This window comes from Camelus dromedarius, chromosome 9 (genome assembly GCF_036321535.1).
Source record: "Camelus dromedarius isolate mCamDro1 chromosome 9, mCamDro1.pat, whole genome shotgun sequence".
NCBI classification, from domain to species: domain Eukaryota; kingdom Metazoa; phylum Chordata; class Mammalia; order Artiodactyla; family Camelidae; genus Camelus; species Camelus dromedarius.
The window spans coordinates 17127677-17142426 of NC_087444.1; the positions used below are offsets into that span (position 1 = coordinate 17127677).

The following is a 14750-nucleotide window of genomic DNA, read 5'->3' on the forward strand; positions in this document are numbered from 1 at the left end:
AAATGCTTAGAATTTACCTGGTTCTAGGACCGGGGCAAAGGTTGTTACTAAATGACTCTAGCCTCAGGGGATTAAAAGGTACAAACTACTGTGTATAAAATAAATAAGCTACAAGGATGTATTTACAGCACAGGGAATAGAGGCAATGTTTTAAAATAACTATACATGGAGTATAATCCATAAACATTTTTGAATCACTGTGTTTTACACCTGAAACTAATATATTGTAAGTTAACTACGCCTCAATTGAAAAAAAAAAAGAATTTTGACACTTTGGTCCCACCCCAGTCTGACTTACCTGGTCTTGGGTGTGTCCAAGTGATCAGGATTTTTTTTTTTTTTTTTGATAAGCCAGATTTCTTCATTTTCCCACTCTTGTGACAAAACAGTAGGGAGTGCTGGTCTATAGCTTCAAACAAGTCCACATGACAAGAAGATTTTTGTGTAAAACAAAAGCAGAGTATTGTTAACAGAAGTCATGGTGAGGGATACAAAGCAGGCAAAATTCCCCAGAATTTTATAAGACAAAGTTACATATATATTAAATGTAATGAGGACTTTGGTTTGCTCATAGTTTGTTTAGAATGGCCATGTTTACATTATGTGACACTAGTCACTGACATTTTTTTCTTTTTTTTCATTTTTCAGTTTTATTAGGTAGAATTGTTAAAATTTGACTGCACGTATATAATGTATTGCATGTAAATACATACACACAATATACTGCACACATTTTTAAAATCTGCATATATGGATTGTCATTGTTTCTAAGAATGCTTAGAGCTTTAGCTTTTTAAACTTACATAGTTATCAAAGGAATAAAGCCAACCACAAAATAATAATTAATTCAAAAAGATACATACACCTGCTATTAACAGCAATATTCCTTATAATTGCCAAGACATGGAAGCATCCTAAGTGCACATCGATAAATGAATGGATAAAGAAGATGCAGCATATATATATGTAATGGAATACAACTTACCCATAAAAAAGAAGGATGTTTTGCCATTTGTGGCCCTTAATTCATATTTTTTTCTTTTCACTTCAAAAACCAGAATTTTATAACTGGTATAAACATTTCCAGTGCATCAAAAACAACAAAATACCTAGAAATAAACTTAACCAAGGAGGTTACCTATACTCTGAAAACTGTAATTTTTAAAATTTCTTTTTCTTTTTTTTAAATTGAAGTATACTTGATTTACAATACTGTGTGAATTTCAGGTGAACAGCAAAGTGATTTGGATATGGATTTTTTTTTTATTCTTTTCCATTATAGGTTATTATAAGACAATGAGTATAGTTCCCTGTGCTATACAATAAATTCTTTTTGTTTATTTTATATATGATAGTGTGTATCTGTTAAGCCCATACTGCTAATTTATTCCTCCCCCTCTTCCCTTTTGGTAACCATGAATTTTTTTTCTATGTTTGTGAGCCTATTTCTGTTTTGTAAATAAATTCATTTGTATCATTATTTTAGATTCATATAAATGATATCATATGATGTTTGTCTTTCTCTGTCTGACTTTATTCACTAAAATGATAAGCTGTAAGTCTCTCCATGTTGCTGCAAATTGCATTATTTCATTCTTTTTATGGCTGTGTAATATTCCATTATCTATCTATCTATCTCACATCTTCTTTATGCAGTCATCTGTTGATGGACACTTAGGTTGCTTTCATGTCTTGGCTATTGTAAATAGTGCTGCTATGAACATTGGGGTGCATATATCTTTTTGAATTGGAGTTTTCATCTTTTTTGGATATATACCCAGGAGTGGGATTGCTGAATCATTTGGTAGTTCTAATTTCAGTTTTGAGAGGAATTTCCATAATGTTTTTCATAGTGGCTGCACCAATTTACATTCCCACCAACTATGTGGGAGGGTTCCTTTTCTCCACACCCTCTCCAGCATTTAATATTTGTGGACTGTTTGATGATGGCCATTCTGACAGATGTGAGGTGATACCTCATTGTAGTTTTGATTTGCATTTCTCTAATAATTAGTGATGTTGAGCATCTTTTCATATGCCTGTTGGCTATCTGTATATCTTCTTTGGAGAAATGTCTATTCAGGTCTTCAGCCCATTTTTGGATTGAGTTGTTTGTTTTTGTTATTAAGTTGTATGAACTGTTTGTATGTTTTGGAAAATAAACCCTTTTCGGTCACATTGTTTGCAAATATTTCTCCCAATCCGTAGGTTGTCTTTTTGTTTTGTTTATGGGCAATCAGGATTTTTAAAAGCTGCTTTAGGTAAAACTGATAGACTGAAAAGGAATTTATTAACTTTATCCAGGTGTTTCACAAATTGACACAATAACAGATCAAAGACAGTCATCAGGTGGTAAGAAGCAGCAGAGTGTTGACCCCTGGTTCTTTCCTTAAATTTAACTACAGATTGTGTACTGTTTAATGTTTGTCTCACCCGCTAGTCTGTATGCTCTCTGAGTGCAGGGAACATCCCGTGTTAGTCACTATTCTATATTCCCAAGGCTCTGAACAGTGTTGGGCATATGGTTGGTCCTTAGATATAATAAGATGAATAAAGAAATACTTTTAAAATTAAGTCTCCACAGCCTCAAGTATGAAAAGCATTCAGAATTATAGTCTGAAAAGCACTCAGGCCCTCTTCTTCCTTCCTTCCTTTCCTTCTTTCTTTCCTTCTTCCTTCCTTTCTCTCTCTGTCTCCATTTCCTCCTTCCTTCCTTCCTTTCTCTCTCCCCCTCTCCCTTCCTTCCTTCCTTTATTTATTTCTTTTTCTTTCTCCCTCTCTCTCTTTCCTTCCTTCCTTCTTTCTTTAGCAACAAGAGAAAAACATCCCAGGGTGAACAGCTCTTAATTACACACAGATTGTCAGCATACCGAGGGACTTACTCCCAGCCCTCTTTCCCTCCTGGTTTTTTAACGGCTACTGGCCACCTCTTCCTGTGACCCAGAACACATGAGCTCAGCAATGCAAACTCTTTTAATTCCTGGAACAGTAATAGTAGGAAAGGAAATGTGACAGTGAAGAAGTCGAATTGTGAATTCCAATGCCAGGGAAAAGGACTGTGAATCAGAGTGTGAATTCTTTGGAGATGGGGAATCAGCTTGCTCTTTCTCGTGCAGGAGCTGAGTGATTGCTCTGGCCATTATTCACCCTTCGGGATTAACCAGGACTCCGCCTTTTCCATTCTCGAATTTGTTACCAGAGTTTCCATCCAGTCCCACCTTCAGCTCTTCTTGCTTGTTGCTCTTCTGACAGTAGATGACTTGCTAGGATGGAGGGGTCACGTTGTGGGTTTTTTGTTTTTTGTTTTTTTTTTATCTTTCATTTTGGAATTTTAAATTTATAGAAAAAGTTAGTCCAGAGAGTTTCTATATACTCTTCCCCTAGCTTCCTCTGATGTTAATTTCTTTCGTAATCATGGTACATTCGTCATAAGTAAGAAGTTAACATTGGACAATCCTATTAACTAAACTGCAGACCAGTTTTTCTATTAATGTCCTTTTCTGGTTCCAGGACCCAATCCAGGATACCACAATGCTTTGTTTTTAATTATAGCTACCTCCCTGGGGTTTTACGTGGATTGGACATAAACTGCACGTAGGAGGGCTTCATAAACCGTGAACTTTGTGTGTTGCCAGCAGTTCTTATTCATTGTTGTTCTGGTTAATGATGAAACACATTGACGCTTCCCTCACTGTGCTGCAGGGTGTGAGTAGATTCCAATTTCATTATTAAAATGACTAAAACCATATGCTGGGCACTTTCACCTTTAACCCTCACAACAACTGTATTATGCCTGCGGGACTCAGAATTGATTAATTCAGCTCAGAATCTTGCTCTGTAGGCCCTCCCAGTGGAGGCAGCCTGCTTTTCACGTGCTGCTCCGACAGCACTTACTCGCAGTCTTCCCCACTGGACTAGAAGCTTTGGGTGCCAGGAACGGATTTTGTTCTGTTATCCCCTCTAGCCAGCAAATAGTCAGGTCACATGGACAGTGCTCAGAAAACACTGTTTAGATGAATGAATAAATGAAGGCTGATCTTTTATCTGTCACTCTATCCTGAAAACCAATTTCCCTTACAACTTACTGTTCGCCGTCTGCCTCGTCCTACCAGAAAGTAAGATCCATGGAACACAGACAGCTGTGTCTTGGTCCCTGATGAATTTTCTATGCCTAGAACAGGGCTTAGAATTGTGCTTAGAACTGACACTTAGGGTAAATGTCAATGATATCTGTTGAATGAATGTGTGGAAAGGTAGACTTCCTTTGGGCAACATCACCCTGTCTTTTTGTGGCGTCATCGTATTTTTTTCTGATGCTGATCTCAGTAAGATTGTGTTCAAGAGCAGCTGTGCTGCTGCGATGTGGGTAAGTGCTGAATGCTCTGGCTTCCTGAGCTACACTCACCTGCAGCTGAAGGATGATCAGAAGGGGAACCACAGGAGTGCTGTCCCCAGGAGCGCTGACTGTCTCAGGAAGGAGGCACTGGTGGTTGGCGCAGGTGGCCGTGGACGCTGCACTTCACAGCTTTGTCCAGCACCAGCAGAGTCATGACTTGAGGCTATTCGAGCTCTGTGCTTCTGAGTTCCATGTCACACTCACCTCCCTTTCACTAGAATGCAACTCTTAAAGATAAACAAACAAACAATGGCTTACAATAATCATTAGCTTTATTTTCTTAGGTGATTAAGTTCCTCTTGTCAGAACTCTTCTATTTCAAATCTATTCATTTTTCCTCTGTTATTAGTGAAAAGCATCCACATTCAAATTAAGGAAAATGTGTATAGGGAAAAAGTCACCATTCCAACGCAAATATGGTTGGAATTTTGTGCATGTCTTTTTCCTCTTTTATCCACCGAGAGTGCATTATATACATTTACCTAGTTTGTGTTCTGCTTTTGTCACTTAACATTGTATCATGCTTATTACAAGATCTTTCCACGCTATTAGACTTCATAACCATCTATTTAAATACGCTGCCAGACGTTTAGGAAGTTTCAAGTATATTGTTTATTTCACCGTCAGCTATGCCAGGAAAAGTCACTCAAAGAGTTTGAAAGACAAAAACTCCAGGCACTTAAATATTTTTAAGACTGTTAAATGTCAGGGTTAAAAAATAAACCTTCTCTAAAAATATACAGATGAGAAGCACAGGAAAAAAAAGTGGTCAACATCATTAGTGTTCAGGGAAATGTCACAGACTACACACCTCCTGGAATGGGCAAGTTAAGAAGACTGTCAATGCCTGTTGCTGACAAGGATGTGGAACAGTTAGAATTCTCATCTCGCTAGTGGGATGAGCACATGGTACAGCCACTGAGAAAACAGTTTGATGGTTTCTTACACACTTGCCATATGACCCAGAATTCCAATTCTAGGCATTTGCCCAGGAGAAATGAAGCATATGTCTGCACACATCTCTGTGTGAATGTTCACAGCATCTTTACTCATAACAGCCAAAAAGTTGAAACAACTCAAGTGTCCAACTGGTAGATGGATATACAAATTATGGTACATCTACACAAGAAATACTCCTCAGCAATAAAAAGCAATAAACTGCTAAAAATGCAACAGCATGGATGGATCATAAAACATTCTGCTCTGTGAAGGAAACCAGACACAGAAGGCCAGTCCCCACTGTTTTTACTCATAACACTCCTGCCACCAAATGTGTGGGAGTTTTTGCACACCAACAACCACTTCTCCAACTCTCCAGCCACTGGGTGTCCTACAATTTAATTCAATTCTAACACAAAGTACCCAGAGTTAGTGTCAGATCCCAAAGGTTTAAAGGCTTAGTCTCACAAGACTGCCCTCACTTCAGTATCCAGTCTCAAGTCCCAGGTTGCCACCTGTACTTCTGACCAACCAGCTATAAACTAGGAGTTCCCATGACTCCATCTTCAAGTTTGATGATTTGCTAGAGTGAATCACAGAACTCAGGGAAACACTTTGCTTGCATTCACTGATTTATTATCAAGGATATAATTTAGCACCTCCGGATGGAAGAGATGTCTAGGATGCATGGGCGAAATATGGCAGGGAGGAGTGGTGTGGAGCGTCCGTGCCCTGTCTGGGCGCACTACCCTCCCAGTACCTCAGTGTTCACCAACCAGGAAGCTCTCTGTAGTTTAGGGGGTTTTGTTACATGGACATGATTGATTAGATCATTGGACATCGGTGATTGAACTCAACTTCCAGTCTCTCTCCTCTCTCTGGAGGTCACGGGATGCCACCGAACGTTCCAACCCTCTAATCACTCCTTGGTCTTTTTTGGAGACTAGCTCCTATCCTGCAGCTAAGAAAGGGGTCTCCAGCCACTAGTCACCTAATTAGCATGCAAAAGACACTCTTATCACTCCAGAGATTCCAAGGATTCTAGGAACCATATACCAGGAACTAGAGATAAAGACCAAATACATATTATTATGCCACATACTACATACTATATGATTCCATTTATTCCATTCTGGAAAATGCAAAACTATAGGGAACAGAAATTAGATCAGTGGCTGCCAGGGGCTATAATTAGGGGAAGGGGACTGACTGCAAAGGAGCAGAAGGGAATTATTTTGGCTGTTCACAATGTTCTATATTAGAGTGGTAGTTTTTTGACTAAATACCTTTGTCAAAATTCATTAAACTTTACTCTCATAAAAGAGATTTGTACAGTATACCTTAATAAATGTGACTTCAAATAAAAGCTATTTCCTTCTGTCACCTTTTGCAAATCCCCTGCCCCTAAAGGATGTGACATATTTATTATGACTGATGTAAAGGAAGGAAATGAAAGTTCCATCAGTGAACACCTGGTATAAGCTGTACACAAATGTCAACTGTCCATGATAAGCACCAACAATAGGACATGATTCAGTAGACTTTTTCAGGTATCTTTGGTGCAAAGCTTCTGTTTATCCCTGATTTGAGCCTTAAAGTTTCTCCTCTTTGGGCCCTTCTATGCCTTTTGATTCTGGAGATTCTGCAGCTTTAGTGACTTCTTTTGGTTCCATCTCTTTACTCTCCTTTTTCTGATTCTCCTCTGCCTTCTGTTCTTTTGCCTCAAGTCGATAATTGATGCCCATGCCGATGAAGAGATAGATGCCTGAGACAATAAGGATTGTGCCACTTGCCCAGTATGTGTATTTGTAGTCTCTGTATATGTCATGGAGACGACCTAAAGATGTCAAAAAAAAAAAAAGTTACATGGGTAAAGTAAACAATTTTACCCTTGCCCAAATAAAGTTTAAGGATCCACTCAAAGATCCCACAAATGACAATTTAGTACAAAAAGGAACTGCTAAAAATGATCTGATCTTTTATGACATCACACTGATTTTGGATGGCCTAGCATATTCTGTCGTTTAGCAACTTGAAAATAATTAAATCTCAGCAAATTTGAACTGGGAAATACCTAGAGATCACCTAGAATCAATTCTTTCAATATACAGTGGAAAAATTTGTTGCTCAAAAGAGGTTTGGGAGTCTTGCCCAAGGCCACAGAGCGAATTCCACTCTCCCAGGACAATGCTCTTTCTCTGACATCAGTGTTTCCCAAAGAGCAATCCTGTGAGCACTCATCCTATGCTAAAATATTAGCTAACAGCAATACCTTTCCACCATTCTAAGTGCTTAATATTCACTACAGGAAGATTCTATCATCATTCCCGTTGTATAACGTAAAAACCAAAGTTCAGAAACCTTAAGTAACTCGTCCAAGGTCACAAAGTGACCTAGTGTGTGAAATAGGTTGGCTTGAAACCCACCAGGTCTGACTCAGGCCTCCACCCACAACTCTGTGCTACAGGACACCTCCCTAATGTTTCCAAAGTCAAGCAAATTTGGAAATGACATATCATAGTCTTTTCTATTAAAGCCTTTTATGAGGTGTGATAGTAAAGAAACTCATTTACTTTGGTGTTTCTAAACTTTTTTGGCCATGAAATCCTTGTTATAGTAAAATGTATTAGCATCTCTACAAACTAGTATTTCAAGGAATAAACTTTGGAAAACTCTACACCCATAAAGAATATAATAACCAGTTCAAATAGGACTCCATACAGTTTTCCACTCACTCACTCAGCAATGCTTATTGGGTCTCTATACACACACCAGGCACTGGGTCCACTAGGCCCTGAGTTAAGGGTGAGCAAAAGAGGGAACATCCATACAGTTCAGTGGAGAGGAAAAATGTTAACCCAGTAAGTGCATACACTGTGACAAGTGCTACAGGGAGGGCCTGAGAGCAGAGAATAGGAGGTTGAGGCCAGCAAGTAGGGTCAGGAGGGCTTTTCTTAAAGTGTAAATAAACTTTGCCAAGACTTACAGGAGGATAGGAGTTATCTGGGAGAAAGGAGATGGGAAAAGTATCCAGGCAGAGAAGAGCTCGTGCAGAGGCGGGTGGTAGGAGGAAGCAGAGGGTGTGAGAGGGGAAGCAGAGAGAGCTGACTGAGTGGTGGGAATGAGGCTGGAGAGGTGGGTGGGCAAGGCCACGCAGAGCCTTGTGGGCCACGGTAGGGAATCTGATCTTCACCCTGAGATGTGGGAAGCAACTCGAGTGTTTCAGGAGACTAAAGAGCAGGTAGACTGGACATGGGTGAAGTCAGAAGGCTACTGCTAGGAGCAGCCCAGAGAGAAGGCAGGAGGTTTGGGTAAGAGTGGTAGTTGTGATGGAGAAAAATGGGCAGATTAGAAAGAGATTTAGGAGGTAAAACTTGACAGGACTTGGAATCTCCTTGAGTATAGGGAGGAGAGAGGGTGGATAAGTTTTGAAAAGTCAGTAGTGGATCTTCTTTTATGTTGCCTTCTTACTTTATAGTGCATACTCTCAGAAGCATGAGTCACATCCAGAGGAAGCCCAAATCATTGCTGTATTTTGTATTAATGATAATTTAAAAATATACATCATTTAGCATTCTTAAAAGAATAATACATCAAGTTTTATGGTCTCTTACTAGCTGTGTGATCTTGGGCAAGTTATTTTGCTTTTAGAAGCCTCAGTTCCTTTATTTATAAAGTGGGGACAGTCCTACATCACAGACTTGTAATATAGGACAGAATATAGAAAATGATTAGGACAGTCCCTGGTATACTGTAAGCCCTTACCTGGGTATTGTTATTATTTTAAATATTACTGCTGATATAAATTCCATAATTAAGAGAAATCACCAACAGTATTTTAAAGGTGGAGTATAATACATTTTTCTACAATAAATACATTTGGTTTTTCTATGAGAAAAATATTTCAATAAATGCTTAAGTTTGTAATAGTTTTTTTATTCCCCTTTCAGCTTGATGATTCACTTTAATTTATTTCCAAAAGTATTTGAGCAATTATGCTCCATGTGTCAGCATGGAGGGTACAGAAATGAGAAAGACTAGCCCTCTGGCATCAGCAGCTCACTGATTTCTGCTTTCTATCATCTTCCACTCTTCTATACCTGTTTCATGTTAACCGAACCACAGAAATAGGTAGACATACTATACCTAAAAGCGGTGGCCCCAGGAGGACAGGACAGCATTCCACAATGGTCATCAATCCCACAGCACTGGAGAACCTCTGGGGTCCAATGAGGTCCATCAGCGTTTCAAACAATACGGAGCCAAGCCACCCAAAAGCAAATCCAAGGAATCCCGCATAGGCACAAAACCCAAGATAGCTGGAGGAGAAAGGTACTAGCATATGACACATTCCGTATACAATAACAGAAGCAGCAAAAAAATACTGAATTTGAGGTCTTACACAGTTTGTGTTGGCTACAAATCCCATAAGAGGTCTGGCTACCATGTCAACAAAAGCCAGAATAGAAAGAAGGAAGGCAGCCTTCTCATTAGAGTAATGCTGACTCTTGGCGTAATTACTAAGAAAGACTAAAGGTGTAGCCAGTGCAAAAGCCATTATCGTGTTCCCAGAGAGGTACAGTAAAAAGCCTCTGTGCTTGAACAGGGATAAGTCCAGAAGTTTGTTTACTGTTTGAAAAACTGATTGTTTCTCTTTTGGGGGATTTCTGCCATTAACTTCTGTATTTGTATCACTTGCCCCCTTTTTTGCATCAGGTCTTCCAGCTTCCTGCTGGGATTCCTTAGATCTTTCTTTCCCTGCAGTGTTTGGCTTGGGCTCTACTGGTCTCATCAGGGCTCCAGCCACACAGCAGTTTAGTAGGATGCCCCCAAGAATTAGGAAGCTTCCTCTCCAGCCAAAGTGAACAAAAAGGGTCTGGTTGAGGGGGGCCAGGGCAGAGAGGAACACAGGACTGCCTGCCATGGCCAGTCCGTTTGCCAGTGGTCGCCTCTTATAGAAGTACTTGCCAATCATGGTCAGAGCTGGATTCAAGTTGAAGGCAAGCCCAAGACCTGGGGAGGAGGGGAACCACAATCACATACTGTAATAAATGTCAAAAATGTATTTGGTATTAATTAATCAGGCAGAGAAACTGAATGGAAAGAGGTCAAAATCATCAGAGGCTATTATAACCAGTAGATCATTACGTGGACAGTTATCAAATAAATATAGACATAAAGTCTCTTTTTGCAGTAAATACTAGGTTTATAATATAAAAATTTATATTATGAAAAAGAACTCTTTTTACTTTAGCAACAAAAACACAATAAATGTAAGATCCTTTGTCTAATTTCATAACTTTTGCTTTCCTGAGGCATAGAGAATTAAAAACAAAAAGGAGAGACGATAAATCTTCTAAATTCAGAAAGCAAACCAGGAGGAGGAGCAGAGGGAGAGGAAGGGCAAGAGGGGGAGGGGGAGGGGGAGAGAAAATATTTTTGGACAGTAAAACACAACATTGTCAAGATGCTAACAGTATCTTAGGAAATCCATTTTTTTAACGCAATGTCTATGAAAATTTCAATGTAATTTATTTTTCAAATGGGGTAAAATGACTCTAAAATACACCCAGAGAACAAATGCATTAGAAATATTGGAAAAGGATAAATAATTGGTGGCACCTACCCTAACAGATATATAAATATATTAGGACAGTGTGGCACTTGTTCAAAATTAGAAAAATTGATCAATAAAGGTGGGTGGAAAGTCCAGAAATAGAACCAAAAGATACATTTAAATTAATAGGGAAAGGATGGATTTTTCAGTCAATGGGGCTGGGACAATTAACTATCCTAATAGCCTCTTAAGTGGTCTCCCAACCTTGGTTCCCTACTAGGTAAACCAGATTTGGATGCTCACCCATTTCAATCTCTCTAATGACTGCCCATCCATAACTTTTCACTCTGGGTTAGGAGGCCCCATGATTTGGCGCTAATTTGCTTCCTTGCCCTCATCTCAGTCTATTCCTACTTGTGCTAAGTGTTAAACTGTTCCTCTAGATTGTCACAAAGCCTCCTGCTTGGTTATCATCCAGATCTCAATCACCACCTCTGAGAAGCCTTCCCTTTAGGGACCATTCAATTCCTCTCTATCAAAATTCTCTGTTTTAAGTCTTTGCAAAGCACTCATTACTACCTGATAGTTTTCTTATTTATTCATTTATTTGTTGGTCTGTTTATTGTTTACTTCTCTCCACTGAAGAGCAGGAATCTTGCCTATCATGTTGGTCTCCCTACAGAGCTTGGACAATGCCTGGCATATAGCTAGGGACTCAATAAATGTTTGTGGACTGAATTAACAAATGGAATAATGAACAGGCTGAATAACCATGTGGGAACAAAGTTTTAGTCCTTCCTTACTTTATTCAAATATTCCAGATGAATTAAAATATTTAAATGTTAAAAAATGTAATTAATATGGTAAAAGGACAGATTCAAAAAGATAATACCCATTATTGGCCTTATCTCAGGTCCTGCAGGTGGGACTGTAAATTATTATAACTTTTCTAAAAGAGATATTTGGCCAATTGTATTGAAAACATTTTCCTCTAGTAATTCCACTTCTATAAATTTATCCAAAGGAAATGATCATTTTCACAAAGATGTATACAGAAGTACTATCATACAAATACTGTTTATTAATAATGAAAAAATATAAACAATTTAAAATGTCCTTTGATTAGATAATGGTGAAATAAATTATGGTATATCCATCTACCCCATGAAAAAATAATTGCAGCTAAAGTATATTTACTGAGATGGGGAAACAATGTACATGATGTATTAGTAAGTATAACAAAAAACTGGATACAAACATACATAGTCTCATCCTTTTTTGTTCTAAAAATTCTATGTGTGCGCACAGGAAAATGAGTGGATAGGGCATCAAAATATTAACGGTAGTTTTCTTGAATCTGTAGAGCTATGGGTGTCAATAATACTTATATTCAGCAGTTTTATTTTCTTAATTTAGCTATTAGAAAGGGGAGTTTCCTCAAGTGTGCCCCTTATCCCTTGAAAATGTATCTGGCTTTTCTATCAGAAAATTCCTGCTTTGACATTCTCTCTTTCTCTAATTTGAGCCAATTTCTTCTTGGGCAGAAGGGGGAATGAGAGGGAATAGCTAATGACCTCCCTCTCAACAACTTTTTAACCTATCACCACTGTCTTCTTTCTTAAGATGAAAAAAGAAAGACAGAAAAGAGAAGTAAGAAGGAAAGGAGAGGGAAGGAAAAAAAAGAAAAGAAAAGAAGCTCTCTTTAATGTGCTTACAATAAAAATGCCATTAAGGGCCAGAACGTTCTTTAAAGGCTCGCTTTTCTGGTTCTATTAAATTAACATATCACCAGCTCTAAAAAATAGTGATCCTGTAATTTTTCTAACAAAGAACTTTCATTTTTCAAAAGAATTGGCAAATGAAAGCTACAAATAGTCCACAAAAAAATTAATGATTGAAAATAACATCAGTAGCGACTCACCTACAATGACTCCGACACACCAGTAAAGTTCCTTCACGGTGTTACAGAAAGAAGCCGCAATCAAGCCACAGCCTGACAAGCAGCCGCCAATAATTATGACTGGACGACTGCCGTATTTATTCACCAGGATACTGCTGATAGGACCTAGGAGAGAACAAACAGCTTAGAATATAAAGGAGAAGCCCGGCCCTCACATCCACACCTGCACATGGCATTACTGACATGACAGGATGCCACCCCGCAAAATAAACAGATAAAACAGAAGGCAGTGGTAAGGATTACTGCTTTCTATCTTCACTTCAGAGTCACAGGTTTGTGTAATGGAAAAAATATAGTAATGCTTGTATCTTCTACATACCTAGAACATACAAGATGGATTTTTACTGAAGTATGAAAGACCATAATCCAACTCTTTGGAAGCAAAAGAGGCTGAAAATACCCTAATTATAAGTGTTTATACGATTCTTCATGTATCTAGGATATTATCCACAGATATGGAGGATGTTTGCTCTGTTTAAAATTTTTTAAACAGTCGTCTAGAGCAAACACACACGAATGACAAAATGTAAGTATGAGCAGGTCTGATCAAACTTCTGACTTCAGCGCATACTTAAAAACTAGCTAAAATGTATTGTTTCTCACAGAAAACCACAACAAAATCAAAACAGAACTACAAAACAAGAATGCCTACCATCACCACTTTTCTTCAACATTATACTGGAGGTCCGAGCCAGCGCAGTAAGACAGGGGGGAAAGGTGTAAGGAAAGGAAGAAACCAAACTATCAGTATTTGCAGAAGATTTGTTTGTCTACTAAAAATTTTGAAATAAATCTACCAAAAACTATTGGGATTAACAAGAGTTTAGCAAGCTTACAGGAGATATGATTAAAATACAAATATCAACTACCTTTTTATACACCAGCAGCCAACACAAAATACATTTTTAAAGAAAGGTATCCTTTATAATGACACCTGTTCTATATTATAACTGACCTAACAGAGCACACAGTTGCTATGTAGCTTTTATTGTTAAAGGGAATGAAAAATATGACTCTAATCACATAACTCTAAGAACTCACATTTTAAATATCTCACTGATAAAGACATAGAACAAAAAGTACCTAATACAGATTATCTACCTACTGACAGTTAAAAGAGCAGCTCTTCACGGGTACTTACCTCCAGCATACATGACAGCAAACACGATGGAAGACAACCATGACACTTCGCTGGTGCTGGCTTTAAATATTTCTTCAATTTCTTTGTAGAATACAGAAATAGATTTGCCAAATGCACAAGAGAAGCCGATGGAAATGAAAGCTCCAACAACCACTGCCCACCCCCAGCCTCCATCTGGGGGGGTGTATCCAACTGGACCGCCGCCTGATGGTGGCATTGTAAGTAAAGGTGAATTCTAAAATGCAGTTCGAATCCAGATATCTAAAGGGGATGAAATTAAAATAGTGCAGAACAAGTAGGTCAGTAACAAAGCACTTTCAGGAAATCCCTTACACTTACGTAATGAATGAATAAGGAAATGCATATAGCAATTTTCAAAATAAAAGACCATTTCAAACATTATTTTCTGATTTAATGGGCTGGAAAGTTAGCTCATTAAAGTCTGCTTTTCATCCAGCTGCTTAGATTTATTCTTTTTCCTATTATGTGACCAGAAAGATTCCCGAATAATGGCTGACCAATACAGTTTAAATCTGCAAAATGAATCCTAATATAAGAAGCTAGTAGTTCAAACCAAAGATTCCTCCTTATCTTCTTAAGCCCCAGCATTAGTGAAAACATAGTTAGACAAAGGACGTGATTATGAATTACTAGCAGGTGGGAGAGGTTGAGAACAGGTCTACCAGTCTGCTTTAGAGAAATTCAGTTCTCCTTTGATTTACTTAAACCAGCTTCTATTTTATGTCAAAATTAACCC

The 14750-nt window shown here is 38.3% G+C and overlaps 1 protein-coding gene across 2 annotated transcripts; it reads right to left on the reverse strand.

The window, feature by feature from the left end:
* Window positions 1-6744: 6744 nt before the first annotated feature.
* Window positions 6745-14288, reverse strand: LOC105102047 (monocarboxylate transporter 1). 2 transcript variants are annotated; one of them, XM_064489971.1, is made up of 5 exons: window positions 13994-14288; window positions 12814-12957; window positions 10035-10348; window positions 9482-9986; window positions 6745-7172 (listed from the first exon to the last, which is right to left on the reverse strand). In XM_064489971.1, exons 1-5 carry the CDS (start codon window positions 14208-14210, stop codon window positions 6928-6930), a joined length of 1425 nt encoding a protein of 474 aa, XP_064346041.1. In that variant the 5' UTR covers window positions 14211-14288; the 3' UTR covers window positions 6745-6927. The 2 variants fall into 2 exon arrangements, with proteins under 2 accessions (XP_064346041.1, XP_010993615.3); XM_010995313.3 differs by having other exon boundaries at window positions 9482-10348.
* Window positions 14289-14750: the final 462 nt, after the last annotated feature.

Bases quoted from the DNA above. Each gene is read 5' to 3' on its own strand.
- LOC105102047 (XM_010995313.3), bottom strand. From the start codon at position 14,210: ATGCCACCATCAGGCGGCGGTCCAGTTGGATACACCCCCCCAGATGGA. The intron at 12,958-13,993 runs GTAAGTACCCGT...GTTCTCTCCTAG, and splicing joins TGCTGTCATGTATGCTGGAG to GTCCTATCAGCAGTATCCTG. The intron at 10,349-12,813 runs GTGAGTCGCTAC...CCTCCTCCCCAG, and splicing joins GTGTGTCGGAGTCATTGTAG to GTCTTGGGCTTGCCTTCAAC.